Source organism: Colossoma macropomum, unplaced genomic scaffold (assembly GCF_904425465.1).
Source record: "Colossoma macropomum unplaced genomic scaffold, Colossoma_macropomum, whole genome shotgun sequence".
Taxonomy (NCBI): Eukaryota; Metazoa; Chordata; class Actinopteri; order Characiformes; family Serrasalmidae; genus Colossoma; species Colossoma macropomum.
The window spans coordinates 4,916,369-4,936,542 of NW_023494796.1; the positions used below are offsets into that span (position 1 = coordinate 4,916,369).

General features: G+C 39.8%; 1 protein-coding gene across 1 annotated transcript in view; it reads left to right on the forward strand.

Moving 5' to 3' along the window:
- Nucleotides 1-19,847, forward strand: part of LOC118817004 (NACHT, LRR and PYD domains-containing protein 3-like) — a 35,970-nt gene extending 16,123 nt beyond the window's left edge. The window contains exons 6-11 of the mRNA XM_036583646.1: nt 11,123-11,296; nt 12,462-12,635; nt 12,790-12,963; nt 16,029-16,202; nt 19,087-19,133; nt 19,307-19,847. Coding sequence (XP_036439539.1) covers nt 11,123-11,296; nt 12,462-12,635; nt 12,790-12,963; nt 16,029-16,202; nt 19,087-19,133; nt 19,307-19,839 — 1,276 coding nt within the window. The 3' untranslated portion in view covers nt 19,840-19,847. The remainder of the gene's footprint in view (nt 1-11,122; nt 11,297-12,461; nt 12,636-12,789; nt 12,964-16,028; nt 16,203-19,086; nt 19,134-19,306) is intronic.
- Nucleotides 19,848-20,174: the final 327 nt, after the last annotated feature.

The window sequence follows — 20,174 nt, forward strand, 5'->3', positions numbered from 1 at the left end:
CAGCCTACTGCTGCTTGAAGCGATTTTGAGCAAAGCAGAATTTCTCAGCTAGCCAGATAACTTAAACTCAGAGTACGCACTGTCCAATCAAAGGAGAGCTAAGGCACATTCCTGTTGGACAGTTCTCACATTGGGCTTGATTTAAGGCGTGATCCTGCTTAGTTGGATTGAAAACCTACAGCTACACTGGCCCTTTGTAGATAAGACTTAACATCCTTACTGTAAGTCTAAGCTAACTTGAACTTTAATCTGATGACTTAAAGCCTTGATATCTGTATGCTAGCTTTTGTAAGGTTTTGTTTAAAAAATACATTTGGTGTGAATTGTTATAAAAATAATGTTTATTTGTTTGTTTTGATGTTGTGGTGTCACAAATATCAAATCCTATCCAAGTTTTTAAATCACTATCCTATCCAAGTTTATAAATCCAATATTGTGACAGAACTCAGTTTTCATTCACCAGAGCCTGTCACGCATCTCTCCAGCCCTAAGCATATAGGGAACTCCATCTCCTAGAATCCTTGGGGAGATCATGTGCCTGATGATGCTCCACAGTGCTCCAATCATCGCTCACAGTCACCTGAATATTAATCTTTTTCACCTCTATGTCTTGTCATGTATACTACTACAGTTAGTATAAAGCCCAGGTTTTTAGCTTAGGTACTTTACGAGGTATTGCTTTTACTTGTGAGAGCTACTAAGCGTTTTGTCTGATTGTCCTTTGTCTGTTACAGTCTTGCCTTGGACTTTGCTTTCTGCCTTTTGCCCTTTGGATCTAGTTGCCTGGTTTTGTTATGTTTATCTTTCTGTGTTTTTGACCTTTCTGGATTTTACCCTTGCCTGTTCAATGACACTGAGCTTTGCCAAACCCCTTAATAATAAAACTTTATTTTTTACTTTTTACCGCAAGCGTCTGACTGGGTCGGCTATGTTACAGAGCCATGAACAACATTCTTATGTGGTTCGTTCCAGTGCTGTGGATCATTATAAACTGGACTGTGGTCTAATGGTACTATCTGTGTAGAAACAGCTGTATGCAAAAGTCTGAGCATAAAAAAAGTCTGACCATAAAAAGTTGTCTCCATGTGTGAAATGCCAATAATACAAAAAGAGGTGATTAGTGAATTCTGTTGGAAGTATGTTAAATTAAAAACAGCACAAAAGCTTGATATTTGATGTTTACTTTATGAACTTCATTTTTTAAATATACACTTATTCCGAATATGATGCCTGCATCATGTTTCAAAACAGCGAGACAGAAGTAGGTTTATCACCGTGTTACATCATCTTTCCTTTTAACTGCATTTACTCATTATTTCGGCACTGATAACACAAAGTGGTCCAGTTTTTGAAAGCAGTTGTTTTTCCATTCTTCCATTATATCAGTCTTCAGCCACGCAATCATATGGGGCCTTTGTTGATAATTTTGCTGTTCATAATGCGCCACACATTTTCAATAGTAGGCATAGTACCTATTCTGATAATGCAGCCATGCTGTTGTAGCACATTCAGTATTTTTTTGGCCTTGTTTTTTAAGTGTAACAGAGCTAAAAATCTATATATGTTTTAATGTTATAATTACACAAAATTCTTCTCTATAATATATTCTGTATTGGTGCTGGGCAGCTTACGCTGGGACACCCCCTCCCTTCCCCGCCTCCTCCCTTTTGACTTCTGTCTTGTATGAATCCTACATTTTTAGTTTATGAAAACTCACCAGGTTCAACTCCTCTTCAGAAACAGCAGATAGTGGTCGCATATCTTTGACAATAAAGCTGAAAAGCAAATTTGTTATTTGTTGTCTTCTTTCATGATGATAGCCTGCCTGTTTCCAGTTTGCTCCATCTTGCTACTAATTGTTAGCAGTTAGCACTGGATGCTTCATTTTGAGATGGTTATGTATTGCAGAAGCATTTTATTGTACTTAAGGATAGCTTTACACATTGTGCAGTTGACTGTAGAATCGGATTCATCTTTTCTGAAGTACTTCCAGACTACTGAAGTTTGTTTCGCAGAAGAGCTGCTTTCTTTACCGTATGCCTGGGTGCTTAGTAGCTTTTTTTCTCCTTCCGACTAGTTGACAGCTCCCCCTGCGGCAACTAGTGGATGGACTAGTCAACTAGTCGATTAGTCTATGCAATCCCTACTATATACATGTATAAATTTATTCTTTTATATTCTTTTCTTATAAGATGAGGAGAGAAGAAGCATGGGCTCGCTAACCAATACTAAAGGTTGTATTATTTCTGTTATCAAAATAAAATTATCATAAAGAAAACACAACACAGAGTTCCTTTTTTCAGTTAGTGGCAGTGGTATAAACACCGGATACACTGGGTGCCGTGACTGTCCTGGATTCCAAGATCATCGCTTGTTTGATTGCCTAGTTTTCTGCTGTTGTTCGCCTCACTCTGCTCTCCCTTGCCACAGAGATGAGCCCCTCCTCCCCTCCCAGCCCCAAGTCTGTGCTGGTGACAGACATTCTCTCAAATATGCTCAAATGCTCCAAGAAATCAAGATGGCAGTGTGGTGGTAATAGTACATGCAGCAGCCCCTTTGGGTCTGACAAGTGGTGCTATTTTTGTGTTATTAGTTCAAGTTTCAAGTTTTTTTCTGACACAAGTACATGGAAACCACCGTGACTGTTTACCACCGCCAGACCCTGCTACAGATAAAAAAAAAACAGCCTGAAACCAACTTTGAAGACGACCTGCTGCAGGAGCTACAAGAGCTTAGTTTGCTAAGAAAACCAAGCTCGCAGGAGTCAGCAGTCCTTGGCATTACCTGAAGAGGGAGGCCGGGGGCGGGGGAGTATCTGCCAAATGTGCTGCGTGAGGAGGCAGAAGCATGCGAAGAGGGCCACGGTCCATGCTAGGCTAAAAGTCGGCCGGTCAGCTCTACCGTCCATCCTATTCTCCAATGTCTGCTCACTGGATGATAAACTGGACTACATTAGGCTCCAACGGACTACCCAGCGAGAGTTCAGAGACTGCTGGGTTTTGGTTTTTACTGAAACGTGGCTTAGCAACAGCATTCCCGATGCCACCGTTCAGCTGGATAGGCTGGCTTTGTTACGTGCCGACAGAAGTGCGACGGGAAAAACATGTGGAGGAGGCGTGTGCTTACATCCCCACAGTGTGAATGCTAAGGAGTCACTCTGTGAGCCGTATAGAGCTATTGGTGAACTGCAGAACATGCATCCAGACAGACAGTTTATTGTCACTGGAAATTTTAATCATGCAAATCTCAGGTCAGTGCTCTCTAAATTACATCAGCATGTTGACTTTGCAAGAAGAGGGGCGAACATTTCCAACGCGTACCGGGCGGAGCCCTGCCCCCACATCAGCTACTCAGACCACATTTCTGTAATGCTGCTCCCCACATACAGACTGCTTGTCAGACGCTCCAAACCAGTCCAGAAGCAGATGAAAACCTGGCCAGCAGGAGCCATCTTTGCTCTTCAAGACTGCATGGAGCATGTTTAGGGAGTCTGCCACTGACAATGACTCTGTTAACTTGGAAGAATATACGGCATTGTGCTTGGCAAGTGCATTGATCATGTCTCCAAGACCATCACTACACGCAAAATGTAAAAGCCGTGGATGACTGCTGAGGTGCGTACGCTGCTGAAGGCCCATGGCTCAGCCTTTAGAGCAGGTGACAAAGTGGCCCTAAAAGCAGAGAGGGCCAAACTGTCACAAGCTATCAGAGAGGCAAAGTGTGCACACGCTCAGAGAATCCATGGACACTTACAGAATACCGGTGACATGCGGCGCATGTGGCAGGGCATTCAGGCCCTCAGCAACTACAGGACATCATCTCCCTCCTGTAACAGTGATGCCTTCCTCCCACATGCACTGAATAACTAATACATGTGGTTTGAAGCACAGAACAAGTGAGAAAGGCCACTGTCGTTCCAGTGTGCTTCAAGGCCACCACCAATGTCTCCGGGCCGAAGAAATCTTCAGTGTCTTGCCTTAATGACTACCGTCCCATCGCACTCACACCCATCTTCATGAAGTGCTTTGAGAGACTTGTAATGAGCCACATCAAGACCCAATTGCCTCCTTCCCTGGATCCTCTGCAGTTTCCATATTGTTCCAACTGCTGTATGAATGGCACTGAGCCTGCTGGGCCTGAAGACTTCTCACTGCAATTGGATCCTGGACTTTCTTGCTGAAAAACCTCAGTCAGTCCAGATCAAGTGCAGCATCTCTAACACCATCTCACTGAGCACTAGAGCCCACTCGGCAGTGTACTCAGTCCACTGCTGTTCACTCTGTTGACTCGCGACTGTGTGTCAGCTCACAGTTAAAACCACATAATTAGTGGTTGGTCTTATCAGCAAGAACAATGAGTTAGCATACAGAGAGGAGGTGCAGTGTCTGACAGACTGGTGCAAAGTCAACAATCTATATCTGAATGTGGACAAGACAAAGGAGATGGTTGTTGACTCCAGGAGAGCACAGAGTGACCCCTTTCTACTCATTATCAACAACTCTCCTATGGATATCGTTTCAAGTTCCTTGGTGTCCACCTAGCAGAGAACCTCACTTGGACTGTGAACACCAGCTTCATAGCCAAGAAAGCCCAGCAGCATCTTTATTTTCTGCGGACATTAAGGAAAGCTCATTTCCCACTCGTCATCCTTACCACCTTCTACGGAGGCACTATAGAGAGCATCCTAAGCAACTGGATTACTGCCTGGTTTGGGAATTGCACCACCTCCAACTGCAAGACCCTTTAGTGAATAGTGTGGACAGCTAAAAAGATCATCTGAGTCTCTCCTTTCTCTATAGCTTATAAGCTTCCATACCACACGTTCCTCCTGCTCACTATCACAAGCTGAGGGAAGTGCTGAATTAAATGGAAGAGAATGATATTAGCAAATCAGCAAGTGAATATGCCTCACCACTCATCATGGTCTGAAAGAAGAATGGAGATGTAAGGATCTGCACTGATTTCCATTGGCTCAATGCCAAGACTGTTAAGAATGCTCATCCTTTGCCACATCAAGAAGACTGTCTTGCTGTGCTAGGTGGAAATACTTATTTCATCACCATGGATTTAACATCAGGATTCTACAACATCCCGTTTCAGCAGGGAAATTTCCAAACACACTCCATACTGCTTTGAGATTAAGCATGTTCTGGACACAGAATGTAATGGCCAATTCCGTGAGCCAAGACCCTTTTGTTAAGCCTATAAGCAAGAGACCCATCAGAGCCTTACAATACACTGCTTGAGCAAGCATGCAGAATGAAGGATGAATGTGTCAGGAAGTTTTCTGTCTGTCATATCAGCCACAAATACTGGCTAGACTTCCTGTATGTGATCCAAAGTCAGTGTTCATGCCAAGAGGATGATGTGTCTTGTCCTCTCACATCTCATGAGGCTTGGGATGCTGTGCCTAGGCAAAGAGCTGCTTCTGGTTGTCCTGGTGTAACATGGAGAAAAACATCAGAAATTATGTCAGGTCTTGTCAGAGACTCCAGAGCCTGTGAAGATCAAACAGCTGCACACTGCCACACACGAACCCTACCATCAGCCTGTTTGCTACCATGACTCTTCGGACCACACCACATGTTGCCAGTCCTCTAAGGTCCAGCTAGCAACATCACAAGCCCAGGTGAGGCACTGTGTCCGGTGTCGTGCTGGTGTTAACAAAGGCACTCTGGTGGGTCTTCTGCTCCCATGTCCCACAAAAGCTAAAGAACACTGCACTGACCTGCGGGATATGCATGTGGGGTCTCCTGCAATGAATGTGGATGTGATTTCTGCAAGTGATTTGTCTGTTTGCATGGACAATTCTAGACAGATGCTGCCGATCACGATCATTAAGCGCCCATGGGCGACCACTGTGCTGTCCACTGTGGGTGGTAATGCCTTCTATGATGTATTCCTGGTACACACCTGAAACTGGATCAAGGAATGTTAGATGCCTGCACAACTTCGTAAATGGAATTTCCCATCCGTCTGGCACCCACTACCATGCCTCGTTCAAACTCTGATAATTCATATCGCCTGAGCACGCTGGCCACTGTTCAGCCTCACCCACAAGATAACGCCTCACAACTTTAACAAGTGTGGGCATTCCCAAGCCGTCCCCTGAGGGAATGCCACTTCATAATCTATTTACATACTGCTATCCCATGACTTTTGGCATATCAGTGTATATTTTTTTTTATATGCGGTGAGGAGAGGAGAGAATATGCATAATTTCTTACATAAACTTATTAAAGCCTGAGGTACTTTCTTAAAAACTACAGTTATGCAGTAGAGTGATGTCATTACTGTATGTGCACATCTTGTCTGCACAAATCCAAGTTGTTGTCTTTTGTAACGTGGCAGAATAACTCAGACGCTTGCGGTTAGAAAAAGAGAGTGAGGCTTTACTGTTTGAGTCGTAATCCAAAATCGGGGTCAAAAAACAGGCAAAGGTCAAATCCAGCAAAGACAAGAAACACAAAAAGACAAACATAACGAGGCGAACAAAGTCCAAAGGGCAAAGGCAAAAAGGGCAAAAGTCAAAACAGCAAACAGAGTCAAAAACCAGAAAATCACAATAGACGGAAGAAAAAACACTCTGTAGCTCTTGAAAAAGAAGCAATACCTTGCACTGGACTAGACTAAAAGCCTGGGCTTTATACTAAATGAATTATCTTAGAACAGGTGTAACCAGTTAGGTGATGAAGAGCGGTGATTGGAGCAATATGGAGGGCTGAGAATCATGTGATCCCCCTGGGGATTCTGGGAAATGGAGTCCCTAGAGACCTCTGAGCCTGAGGGATGCGTGACATCTTTTCTGTACTGTCTGTTCTGTCTTTTCATAATACAATGCACCACAGAGGGGGAAATCCTGTTTTTAAACAGTTGCACTATTTGCTGAAGCATTTTTTGGTTGTGAAAAGTCAGCCTCGACCCATCCTTGCTCATAAAGGACTGGGCATTTCTTGGATGCTCCTTTTATACCCTCGCATCATTACAGCTCTTCTTAGAAATTGTTTTCAGAACACTGAACAGTGATTATGGTTTTAAATTGCACCTGACCCCACCTTTTTTGAAACATGTTGCAGGCATCAATTTCAGACTGAGATTATATTTATGAAAGACAATTTAGTTGATACACTGAAACATAAAAAATCTTGCCTCTAGCCTGTACTACTTTTATTTAAATATCAGACATTTTCAATAGGAAATATTTAAAAGTCAAAGTTAATTTACAAATTATTCCTTTAAGTTTTTATCTGCATTTTTGCAAACCTTTTTGGAGTTAGGTTTGTACATGATTTTTGAAGTTAAAAGAAGTAAACAGCTCCTGCAGCAATCTATTTTTAAAAATAGTATTTTTCTGCAAACATTAGTGCACCGTTGTATATAGCTGGGTACTGGTGAAATAAAAATTGACGATTTGCTGCAGTCACTAAATGTTTTAATAAAAATTTAGCAGCATTTGATGAAAAGAATACCTTGCTAACAGTTATGTATATGGGTGGGTCTATTATGCTTTGGGGTTGTTCAGCACTTGCCTTGCGGCACTAGTGGTTCTTTTGTTGGTTTGGTCTTTCGTGTTTATGGTGTCTGTGTCTACAGCAAGTTATTATATACCAGGACAGTTGCTTAGCATTTGCTTCTATTACCATTTGGACACTGCTACGTATACATTATGTCAGTCACTTGGTATTTCTTGTCGCCCCATTACATTTACCACTCATTTAAATGTCACTGCAGCATTCCTCTTTCAACAGAGTGAGTGATTCCTGTTATCTGGTTAGTCAGAAGGGCCCAGTGAGTTGTCTCGTCCACAATCAGAGCAATTAACTTGGGCCTCCTCCACCCATTGCCTTGCACTGACTGTGTGCTTACCTAAGAAAAGTAATGAAATTTGTGCTCCTCAACTGTCACTCTCTCACTGACAAGACAAGTGTGCTAAATGACATTATAATTCAGAAAACTTAACCATGCTTTTGCTCACTCGGACTTGGTGACAATCTGGTGATTATCTCCATCTCAACATGTTAGTAGCTGATGGACACAGCTACAAAGATAAACTTAGTCCTCATGGTCAAGGAGGTGGATTGGCAGTTGTGTACAACACTGTTTTTTCTGTTGATGTCAGACATTTGCTGGATGTGTCATCCTTTGAGTTTATGGCCTTGAAATGAGCTGTTTCAGTCCCAGTGCTTTTTCTTTTGATTTATTAGCCGCGAAAATGTACTTATCTGAGTTAAGTGAACTGGGTCCACTTCTCTATGGCCTGCCATGATTGTATTTGGAGACCTCAATATCCGTGTTGATTCAAAATGTCCCATGTCAAAGGAGTTCATGTCTGTGATGAATTGTTTTGGTTTGTCTCCACATGTTGATTTTCCCACATATTCTTTAGGCATACTCATTACCTCTGTTACTGGATCTGCAGTCTCTGATCATAAACTGCAGCTATTGCTAATGTCCCTACTCCTCTGCCTTGCACAAAGTCTTCTACTACTTTTCACAACATTGTGCCTGTTGATCCTCAAACTTTCTCTGCTATTCTTCTTTCTTCTCCCCTCTCATCTTTGTCTCTTCTCACATGTCCTGATGAATCCTGTATGTCTATAACAGTTTTATTATACTAGATAAGACTTGAAGTGTTTAATGCTGTGTTATATATTCAGTTGTGTGTGTGCATATGCTGTTATTGTACCTAGAACATTTCTGTTCTGCATATTTTTGTCTATCCCTACATGGTCATGTTTGTCACACCTGTTACTTGTCATGCATAGACTGGACCTAATCTTGGCATCAGTCCAGCCTATAAAACAGTGCCAGTCCACTGTTTTACTGGCTGGCTAAATGTCCGGTATCTGCGCTCAAGAAACAAAACTTCAATTCTCCAGACATACAGCTGGTTTGTGGTGGGTTTGGATTATTCAGACTGCTTCTTTAAAGACTAGATTGGTTCCCTCTGGTCATTCCTTCCCTTGGTTTACTCCTGAATGTCTTACATTAAAAGGCTCTGGTTGGTGAGAGCAATTTCACAAGGAAACTGTCCTCACTGTCCACTTTTTAGCCTATTCTGACCACATGCATTAGTACAGAGCCACTCTTAATAGTGCCTGCTCTCAGTATTTTTCATCTCTCATTAATAGTTCTGGAAACAAGTCTAAAACACTTTTCTGTACCATCAGTAAGCTTTCTGAACCTCTCTCTGTTGTACCTTCCACGTCAGTAATGCAGTGTAATGCTTTCCTGGACCATTTTAAGGACAAAATCAGCCAAATGTCAGCAGTTCTCCACTGCCTCTTCTTCTCTAGCTCACGTTCAAACTATTCTTAACCCTTCTGTCTTACAATTTTTCACCTGCTTAGTCTGATTCCATTTCTAAACTTATTGCTATTTTTTCTGCCTGCCATCTTGATCCTGCACTTACCTCCCTCTTGAGGAAGTGTGTCACTATTATTGTCACTATCATTTCCACCACTATTTGTCATCTCATTAACACATATTTAGTTTCTAGGTGTATTTCTACTGTTATAAACTGTGCTGTTGTTTGCCCTGTTTTAAAAAGCCTGGACTTGACCCAACTGTATTGAACAATTAATGACTTTTCTCCATATTATCCTTTGTAGCTAAATAATACAAAAAGTGGTAACATCTTAGATGCAACTGTATCTATCTGATAACAACCTTTTTAAAATGTTTTGTTCTGGTTTTTGTATTTGGCACTGTACTGAGACGGCATTGTTACGTGTTCTCAATGATCTGCATACAGAGAGTGATTCTGGTGCCCTAAGTATTCTTATACTTTTTATTCATAGGTATCATTGTGTTGCTTTACAGCATCAAAGATCTGATATAGACACTGTCTTGCAAGGTTTTCCACAGTGACCAGTGCTAGGCCCTCTCCTTTTTTGTCATACATATGTGTTGCCCCTTGGTCAAATAATCCATCATTATGGCCTCAACCTTCACTGCTATGCTGATGATACTCAGATCTTTGTAGAAAAGCTCACACACTTCTCCCACCTCCTCACTTACTACTATACCTCCATGGGATTAAGCAGATAATGACTGCAAATGTTTTAAAGCTAAATACTAATAAATCTGAATTACTGCTCATTGGAGCTAAATACCTGGTTGTATGACACCCAGACTTTGGAATTTCTCTTGATGGGGTTTCTGTTACAGCCTCTTCTGTTGTTTGTAACCTCAGTATATTTTTGATTGCACCTTCTCTTTTGGGCCTCATATAGAAACACTTGTTAAATGTGATTTTTTTTCATCTAGGTATCACCCGCCTCTGCTCTATATTGAGCATTAAAGATGCTGAAACACTAATCCTCAACTTCATAACATCACTCTAGATTATTGTGATTATTTTTATTGGTAATCCAGCAAAAATATTTCAATACTTTCAATACATTCAAAACTGCTGCTCATTTATTTGTCTCTTCCAAAAAAAACTGCTCACATCAGCCAGTTCTCGGTTGCACTGGTTACCAGTTTTGTACACATCCAGTTCAAGGCCCTTCTCTTGACATTCAAGGCCCTGAATGGTCAAGCACCCCATTATATAGCTTGTCTTTTTCTCCCCTATAACCCTGCTTGTACAGTGAGGTCCTCTGATGCTGGCCTCTTGGTGGTCCCTGCCTTTAAATGCTCCACTTTTAGGGGCAGGCCGTTTAGTGTTATTTAGTGTTATAAATTCTCAATACTTTTTCCTCAAAGTTTATTTTTGCATATTGCGATCATGTGAAGTTCTAATTGTAAATTGGCTCTGGGTATGTAAAAGGCACTGCAGAAATTGAACTTATACATTTTATAACATTAAACCTCTGTGAGATCTGAAGCTAAAGATAAGTGACACTTAAAAAGCAATAAAAGACTATGAAAGATATCTAAACACTTCCTTTTTGTAATTTTCACTGCAATACAAACCAGAGGAATTTTGAAATCTAGTGCAGTGCTGAGATAAATTTGAACTCTGAAAAAAGCTTGCCAATTATTAAGCATGGGGTTGGATCTTTTATGCTTTGGGGTTGTATAGCAGCCACTAGCAGGGCTGCAGAGCTAAACTAGTATGTTCTGATTCATGCTCAGTCTCTTTCTGCTGCTGAAATGTGTTTATTATTTTTTGCAGACTAAATGGCTGTTATATCACCAAGGACTCCAGTGAAACTCTCTGCTCAACTCTACAATCAGTGAATTCCTCTCTGAAAGATCTGGACCTCAGCAACAATGCCCTGAAGGATTCAGGAGTGGAGATGTTCTCTGCTGGATTGAAGAACTCACACTGTAAACTGGAGATACTCAGGTGAACTTACAGTGAATTCATTTTTGTAAAAATAACAACTATAATAAATTGTAACCTTACAATAACAGTATTATGTATAATAATTATAATAATCATAATATTAATTTAACTAGTTTTTAGAATTCTGTCAAATCTCTTTCTGAAGCCATCTTTAACATATGAAAATACACAAAAAGTATATTGTGTTACCGAAACATGATATTTTAATCTGTTCAGAAATGTATTTTTCAGTATATCCTGAGATCTGTTCTACATTTAACTGTATAACATAGTATACTATGCTGTTGAAACATGATAATTTCTTTTTTTTTCTTAATCTATTCAGAATGCTTCTTTCAGTAATATTGTGAGATATTTTTTAAGTTTAACTTTATCATACATTGGCTGGATTGTTGTGGCAATTAACTTTATATGCTACTAAACAGGTAGCTTCTACTTATAGAGAAAAGACAATGGCTATGTTTTCTGTTTTAAATGGTATCCCATGGATGAATTATCAGGCTATGAATATCTCATGTACTTATTTCTGAATGGGGATCATCAATACCAGACTGGAGATGCATCAATACCAGTTTTTTCAGACCAAAAAAGGGCACTGAAGCTAAAAACCACACATGGATGTACATGGTGGGACAATATGGTCTCTCTACAGCCTATTTTACAGAACAATCACAGTATTAATGCTTATTCCTCACTATTGTATTCAGTGAAACAGTAAATCTATCATAGAGAAACTTTGGTAGAGATTGTTGACTTTTTTGCATCTCATACCTATGTGTCTCCACCAGTATTGGGGAAGCAGTTGAGATTGTGTTTGTGTGTGTTTAAAAGCAGACTAAAGTCACACAGCGTTTTCCTGGTGAGAATTTGCCCAGCCAGAATGTTTGAAATGATCTATGGCTTTGTGACCAGTTGTCATGGGGTCAGTAACTCTTTGCTATGTGAGCAGAGCCTCCTTCACTGCATTTATTCATTAGTGTGGCAGTGTATACTTGGCTTATGTCATAGTTGGTATTGAAATTTTGGTAAATGAGCATGACATCAGATCGATACCTGATACCAGTATTGGTATTGATGTGTCCTTTGTAAAAACAAAGTATGGACAATAATTATACTACAGTTACCCTGATTGCACCATGTACTGTATATACTCTGACTTTTACAGACTAGCTGGTTGTAGTCTCACCACAAACTCCTGTGAAAAACTATCATCAGCTCTACAATCAGGAAACACTTCTCTGAAAGTGCTAGACCTCAATAACAATGACCTGAAAAATTCAGGCGTGGAGCTGCTCTGTGCTGGACTGAAGGACGCACATTGTAAATTGGAGATACTCAGGTGAACTTTCTGTGAAGTAATTCCTTAATAGAAATAAGCTGATAAATCACAATAAATTGTTAACGTAAAGTAACATAACAGAATTATTAAGACCTATGATTTTATGTATTTTACTTTATTTGTTACTTTTTTATTTGGGATTTCCTCTTTGCAGACTATACATCTGTAGTCTTGGTGAGAATGCTTGTGAAAATCTGGGATCAGCTCTACAATCAGCAAATTCCTCCCTGAAAGAGTTGGACCTCAGCAACAATGACTTGCAGGATTTAGGAGTGAAGCTGCTCTCTGCTGGACTGAAAAGTTCGTATTGTAAGCTGAAGACACTCAGGTAAGCTCTCTGTGAATTAATTTCTGAATAAAAAAAAAGTTAAGGAAAGAATCAATAAGTTGTCAAATCAAGAAATTATTGTTATTTTTAGAATTCTATTGTATGTATTCCCATTCTTGTAACGAATGTGCAGTGAGTTGTTTAAACATGGCATATGTTCTCTCACATTCAATTCCGAAATCTTTCTTTCAGTCTATTATAAGAAACTAAATTAAACACCAGCAAAAAGAAAGCTAAGTTGTTAGAATATAGTGTTTTTATCTGTTTTCTAGTTTCTGCTTATAAGCTAATTAATATTTAGCATATGAACCCTGTCAGAACAAAACCTTGCATCTCCATTTTCATTTTTAAGTTGTCGACTAAGCTTAATCTCACTCCAAAACCTAACCCTTGCAATGTTAATAAATTAAACACAGGTAGTAGTCATGTGTTAATGCTGCAGTGCAACAAATCTGTCTGTGTACACTCCTCAGTAGCATGGAAATGTCACTATAACAGCATAAAAGCTCCCACAATTGCTACAATAACTCACTGCAACTTGCACTTGGGGGTTCACTACATTGTTGATCTTGGTGCTTGAGCTGCTTGTGTGCACCACCTAAAACCCTCAATGATCTGTGCTCCAGACTCAATTGATGTCAATCATGACTGCTGTTGTGACCAGAAGTCCAATCTGAGAATACAGGCCTCCTGTATTGGTGCGAGTCAGAATTGGTGCACATGGCTCAGACCTCCCAGCACAATAGGGAATAGCTTTCTATCTCTTATGTTGACTCAGCCACTGGCAACGGAGCCGAACTGGATGGTAGTAGCTTCCCAGCATTCTGGCATTGGGAAGTATGCAGAGAGATTGTTGAGCCTGTGTCGATGAGCACGGTGAGCTGTTCACCATTAATGCTGCACTTTATCTAAAGCCTGGGGTCGCACTCTCTGGCAGTGGCAGTGATGCTGAAGGTTACTGGGCTTACTTCTCATTTTCTGCTGGCTCTGGCTCGTGGCAGTGGCGAGTGCAATGTTGCTTTTTTCCACATCGCCAACACAATATCCACACTATGCGTGCCACCCCCTCAGCTTTTTCTGCTGTGTAGCACTGTTACTTGCTTTCAAACCCTGTCTCTGAGAATGAGTTTTTGCTTTTCCCAACAGCGGCTTGGAGACTTTGGTTTAGTGAGCCGTATTTGTGTCACCTCCGCTTTTCCTGCAGCAGTGTGTTCAGGAATTAGTCCAATGCCAAAACAGAGCATTTACTTACATACAGTTCTGGGGAAGTGTTTTCTGATTTTTTCTATTTTTGCAAATTTGTCCCAATGAATGGTTTCAGATCCTCATATAAAATGGAATGTAAAAGAAGGAAAGCATATTAAAACATGAACATGTTTTTAAGTGATCATTTCATTTATTGAGGAAAAACAAGTTACCCAACACCAACTGGCTCTGTGTGAATATGAAATTGTTCCTTTGGTTACTCAATCGATCAATAAACTATATTTAGTTGATATTATGGATTATACATATTCTTAAACAGAATCCTTCTGGCAATGTGAAGTAGGCTAAAAGGTCAACAAGCAGCACACTACACTGTGATCAAAATAATTTCCAGAAGAGATGAGAAAGCTATTGAAATAAGTCTGGAATGGAACAGTGGTTCCAACAGTGGCCTGCCTACCAAAATTCCACCTAAGATCACAGGGACAACTCAATCAGTAAGTCACTGAGAGCCCTGACAAACATCTAAGAAACTGCAGATAAGGTTAGTGTACATGGTGCCACTATTGGAAAGGGGTGGGGAAAAACTGACATCAATTGGAAAAACTATGGATAGCCAAGAGGAACATAGAGGCTTGCATCACTTTTGCCAAAAACACATTGATGAACCCCAAGCCTTTCAGAATAGTGTTCTGTGGATTATTGAGTCAAAAGTGGAACATTTTGGAAGACAGGAGTCCTATTACATCTGGTAAAAGCTAAGCCAGCATTCTACAATAAGAATGTCATACCAATAGTGAAACATGGAGGTGGTAGTGTGATGATGCATTGCTGCACTGGGGCCTGGATGACTTGCCATAATTGACAGATTGATAAATTCTGCTCTTTACCATAAAATCCTGCAGGAGAATGCAGAGTCATCAGTCATGATGTGAAACTCAAGCATAATTGAGTTGTGCAGCAAGACAACAATTCCAAGCACAAGAGCAAGTTCATCTTTGGATGGCTCAAAAGAAACAAGATTGAGTATTTGAAACCATTTAGTGTAACAGATATGCAAAAATAGAGAAAATATGTTTTCATTGCACTAAATCCAGGGAGAGCCAAATTAGCAGGAAAGTTAGAGAAGAGAAATTAACATGCTTAAAAGATTCTCCAAAAAACAGAAACTCCGGGTCACCCTAAGACGGATTCAAACTGCGGAACTACTAGAGGGAGGAGCAGAAAGAATACAGAGTAACATAGAAGTGTAGTGAGATTACTTTTTCCAGGTAGTAATAAGTAATGTAATCTCATTTAATTTGGGAGAAGTAATTAGCGCCTTGTAATATACTACTTTTTTGAGTAACTATCCCAATCCTGGTGGCCATAGAGTTCTATTTTTCATAATTCATCAGCCAACAGCACTTGATTCCAAAATGCCTCTGGTTTATGTTGTTTTAGATATCTCAGACATTGATTTTTGTGATGAGGTCACAGATAATATTTCTTTTCGATTAAATTCTCTTTCGAGTAATGGTGTTTTTGTAACTTCCTCCATGCCTATTTATCTATATCTTCATTCCGTAATGCTTCCAGGAGGAAAACGCTTTCTGTTTTGGAGTCTTAGTTCTTTTCAAAAAAAATTTTTCTAATCATAACTCTTGGAGCTTTGAAGCAGAATGAGATTTTTATCATGTTGTAATTAGTAGTGTGAAAATGTTGATTCAGTTTCATGTGTTTTCTTTTTGTCCTGTTTGATATCATAGTGTTTGAGTATATTTAACAGAATTTGGTGCTTGCTGTGTTTGTTCTGTACTGCAGGTGGTTTTTGCTGTGTGTAAATGCCATCTGTCCCTCTTTTTCCTTCATTTCTGCAGATTGTCTGGTTGTATGGTAACAAATGAAGGCTGTTCTTCTCTGGCTTCAGCTCTTAAATCAGACCCCTCCCACCTGAGAGAACTAGATCTGACCTATAATCACCCAGGAGTGTCTGGAGTGAAGCTGCTCTCTGATCTACTAGAGGATCCACACTGTGCACTGGAGAAACTACAGTGAGCTATACACAGACTGACTGTAATAATACATATTATACATACTGACAGTTTTACTGTAGATGTGTTGATCTTTGAGTTGTTCTTCTGAACATGGCAGAGGGTTGGAACTCTGTATTTTTGGATAGGTTTCATGAGATACAGTTTGCTACCATATTATACACACTACTACATCACTGAGTGCACTAGCTGAGAAGATATCTGTTCTGTATACAGTCTGCTTACTACCATACTATACACACTTCTACATTACTGGCTGCACTAGCTGAGGTGATATCTTTTCGGTATACAGTCTGCTTACTACCATACTATACACACTTCTACATCACTGGCTGCACTAGCTGAGGAGATATCTGTTCTGGCTGTATACAGTCTGCTTTCTACCATACTATACACACTTCTACATCACTGGCTGCACTAGCTGAGGAGATATCTGTTCTGGCTGTATACAGTCTGCTTTCTACCATACTATACACACTACTACATCACTGGCTGCACTAGCTGAGGTGATATCTGTTCTGGCTGTATACAGTCTGCTTTCTACCATACTATACACACTACTACATCACTGACTGCACTAGCTGAGGAGATATCTGTTCTGTATACAGTCTGCTTACTACCATACTATACACACTACTACATCACTGAATGCACTAGCTGAGGTGATATCTGTTCTGTATACAGTCTGCTTATTACTATACACACTACTACATCACTCACTGTACTAGCTGAGGTGATATCTGTTCTGGCTGTATACAGTCTGCTTATTACTATACTATACACACTACTACATCACTGAATGCACTAGCTGAGGTGATATCTGTTCTGGCTGTATACAGTCTGCTTACTACCATACTATACACACTACTACATCACTGAATGCACTAGCTGAGGTGATATCTGTTCTGGCTGTATACAGTCTGCTTACTACCATACTATACACAACTACTACATCACTGAATGCACTAGCTGAAGTGATATCTGTTCTGTATACAGTCTGCTTGTTACTATACACACTACTACATCACTCACTGTACTAGCTGAGGTGATATCTGTTCTGGCTGTATACAGTCTGCTTACTACCATACTATACACACTACTACATCACTGAATGCACTAGCTGAGGAGATATCTGTTCTGGCTGTATACAGTCTGCTTACTACCATACTATACACACTACTACATCACTGAATGCACTAGCTGAGGAGATATCTGTTCTGTATACAGTCTGCTTACTACCATACTATACACACTACTACATCACTGGCTGCACTAGCTGAGGAGATACCTGTTCTGTATACAGTCTGCTTACTACCATACTATACACACTGCTACATCACTGGCTGCACTAGCTGAGGAGATACCTGTTCTGTATACAGTCTGCTTACTACCATACTATACACACTGCTACATCACTGGCTGCACTAGCTGAGGTGATATCTGTTCTGGCTGTATACAGTCTGCTTTCTACCATACTATACACACTATGACATCACTGAATGCACTAGCTGAGGTGATATCTGTTCTGTATACAGTCTGCTTACTACCATACTATACACACTACTACATCACTGACTGCACTAGCTGAGGAGATATCTGTTCTGGCTGTATACAGCACAACAAATCAACTTAATACTCCTTAATACTCCACCACCCGTAGTTTGATCAGATTACCGTTTAGGACAGTATGTCTAATAAAACACAAAATGAAAAATAAATCTGAGCATGACAGAATTATTGTCCAGAGTTTATGGGGAAGCTGTATTTTATCACAGCCTTATACGGCCGTTTGCCTCCAAAACTATATTTTATTTGTGTTAACCTTAAGCTATTGGTGACACCTGTTACATAAAGTAGCTAGCGAGGCTAATAGGCATGCGATGCTGTTGCGATGCTGTGCAAAATGTAATGCAATGGTGTGCAAATTATTTAACTGCTATATTTAATTGAAAATAGTACAAAGACAACATATCATATATATATATATATATATATATATATATATATATATATATATATATAATTTATATATATAAATTATATGTCCATTTGAGTTTGATGCCAGCAGTATGTTTCAAAAAAGTAGGGACAACAAAGAATGATAAAGTTGTTTAATGCTGAAAAAGAAAAAAAAAACACCTGCTGGAACATCTCACAACTAATAGGATGAACTGGCAAAAGGTCAGTCACATGACTGGGGATAAAAAGAGCATCCCAGAGAGTCTTTCAGAAGAAAAGATGGAGAGGGCTCACCACTCTGTGCAAGATTACACAGACAAATGCAACAATTCAAAGTGCAACAATTCAAAAATAACATTTCTCAATCTAAAATAGCAAAGATATTGGAGATTTTATCATATACAGTACATACTATCAACAAAAGATTCAGGGAATCCAGAGAAATCTCTGTGTGCAATGGACAAGGCCAAAAAACAATATTTGCTGGCCGTGATCTTGGCACATCTTAGCAGACGGCACTGAATTAAAAACAGACACGATTCTGTGGTGGAGATCACTGCATGGGCTCAGGAACACTTGTGAAAACAGTTCTGTAAGGTCTGAAAGGTGTTTTATACCATAATGATCTGTTTTAGTCTTTATTTTAGTTTAGTTTTATCTGGACTATAAAGTCTGAAGGGTGTTTTATACTGTAACAGTCTGTTTTAGTTTTTGTTTTAGTTTAGCTTTATCTGGACCGTAAGGTCTAAAGGGTGTTTTATACCATAACGATCTGTTTTAGTCTTTATTTTAGTTTAGTTTTATCTGAACTGTAAGTTCTGAAGGGTGTTTTATACTGTAATGATCTGTTTATTCTTTATTTTAGTTTAGTTTTGATATGATATGAAGTTTAATGAATGTATAAATGTGGGTGTTTGTTCTTCAGGGTGGATCATGGAGGGAAGATCTGGATGAAAGCAGGACTGAAGAAATGTAACACACACACACACACACACACCAAAACACAAAAACTATAAACACACATACACACATTATACAATCACACCATACACACACACACACTATATACACACACACACACAGTCACTAAAATTAAGCATTAAAATTCTGTTTGTGTCTCCTCTTTTATATGTGTGTGTGTACAGATGCTGTTAATCTCACTCTGGATCCAAACACAGTGAACAGATATCTCTGTCTGTCTGAGAGGAACAGAAAGGTGGAGTGTGTGAAAGAAGATCACCGTTATCCAGATCATCCAGACAGATTTGATTACTGGCAGGTTCTGAGTGTGGAGAGTCTGACTGGACGCTGTTACTGGGAAGTTCAATGGAGCGGAGATGCTGCTGTATCAGTATCATACAGAGGAATCAGGAGAAAAGGAGTCAGGACTGAATGTGGGTTTGGATACAGTAATCAGTCCTGGAGTCTGAACTGCACTAATAACAGATACTCTGTCTGGCACAATAAACAGAGAACTGTCCTACCTGCCCCCCCCTCCCCCTCTAACAGAGTAGGAGTGTATCTGGACTGGGGGTCCGGCACTCTGTCCTTCTACACCATTTCCCCTAACACACTGACCCACCTACACACATTCACCACCACATTCACTGAGCTGCTCTATGCTGGATTAGGAGTTTACTATCCTAACTCCTCAGTAAGTCTGTGTGAGATAGAATAAGCTCTACACACAGAGAGGGAGAGAGAGTTTGTGAAAGGTTTGTAAAAATGTGTTTGTTGTTTATCAAACCTTTCTGTGGTTAAATTATTCAAAATAAATAAAAGAGAATAAAAATAATGTGAGTTTAGAAAAAGATTCACTAAATAGAACAGAAAAACATGGCCATGTGTTTATATATGAGATTTCAGATTTACCACACACACACACCAATCTTTTTACTTTTCACTATATTTCATTTATTTACATCATTCTAATGTGACGTAGATGTAAAATCGCACTGCTGAGATGAAATGGTTTTAAACACTGTATTTAGGGGCCTGAAACCTTTGCACAGT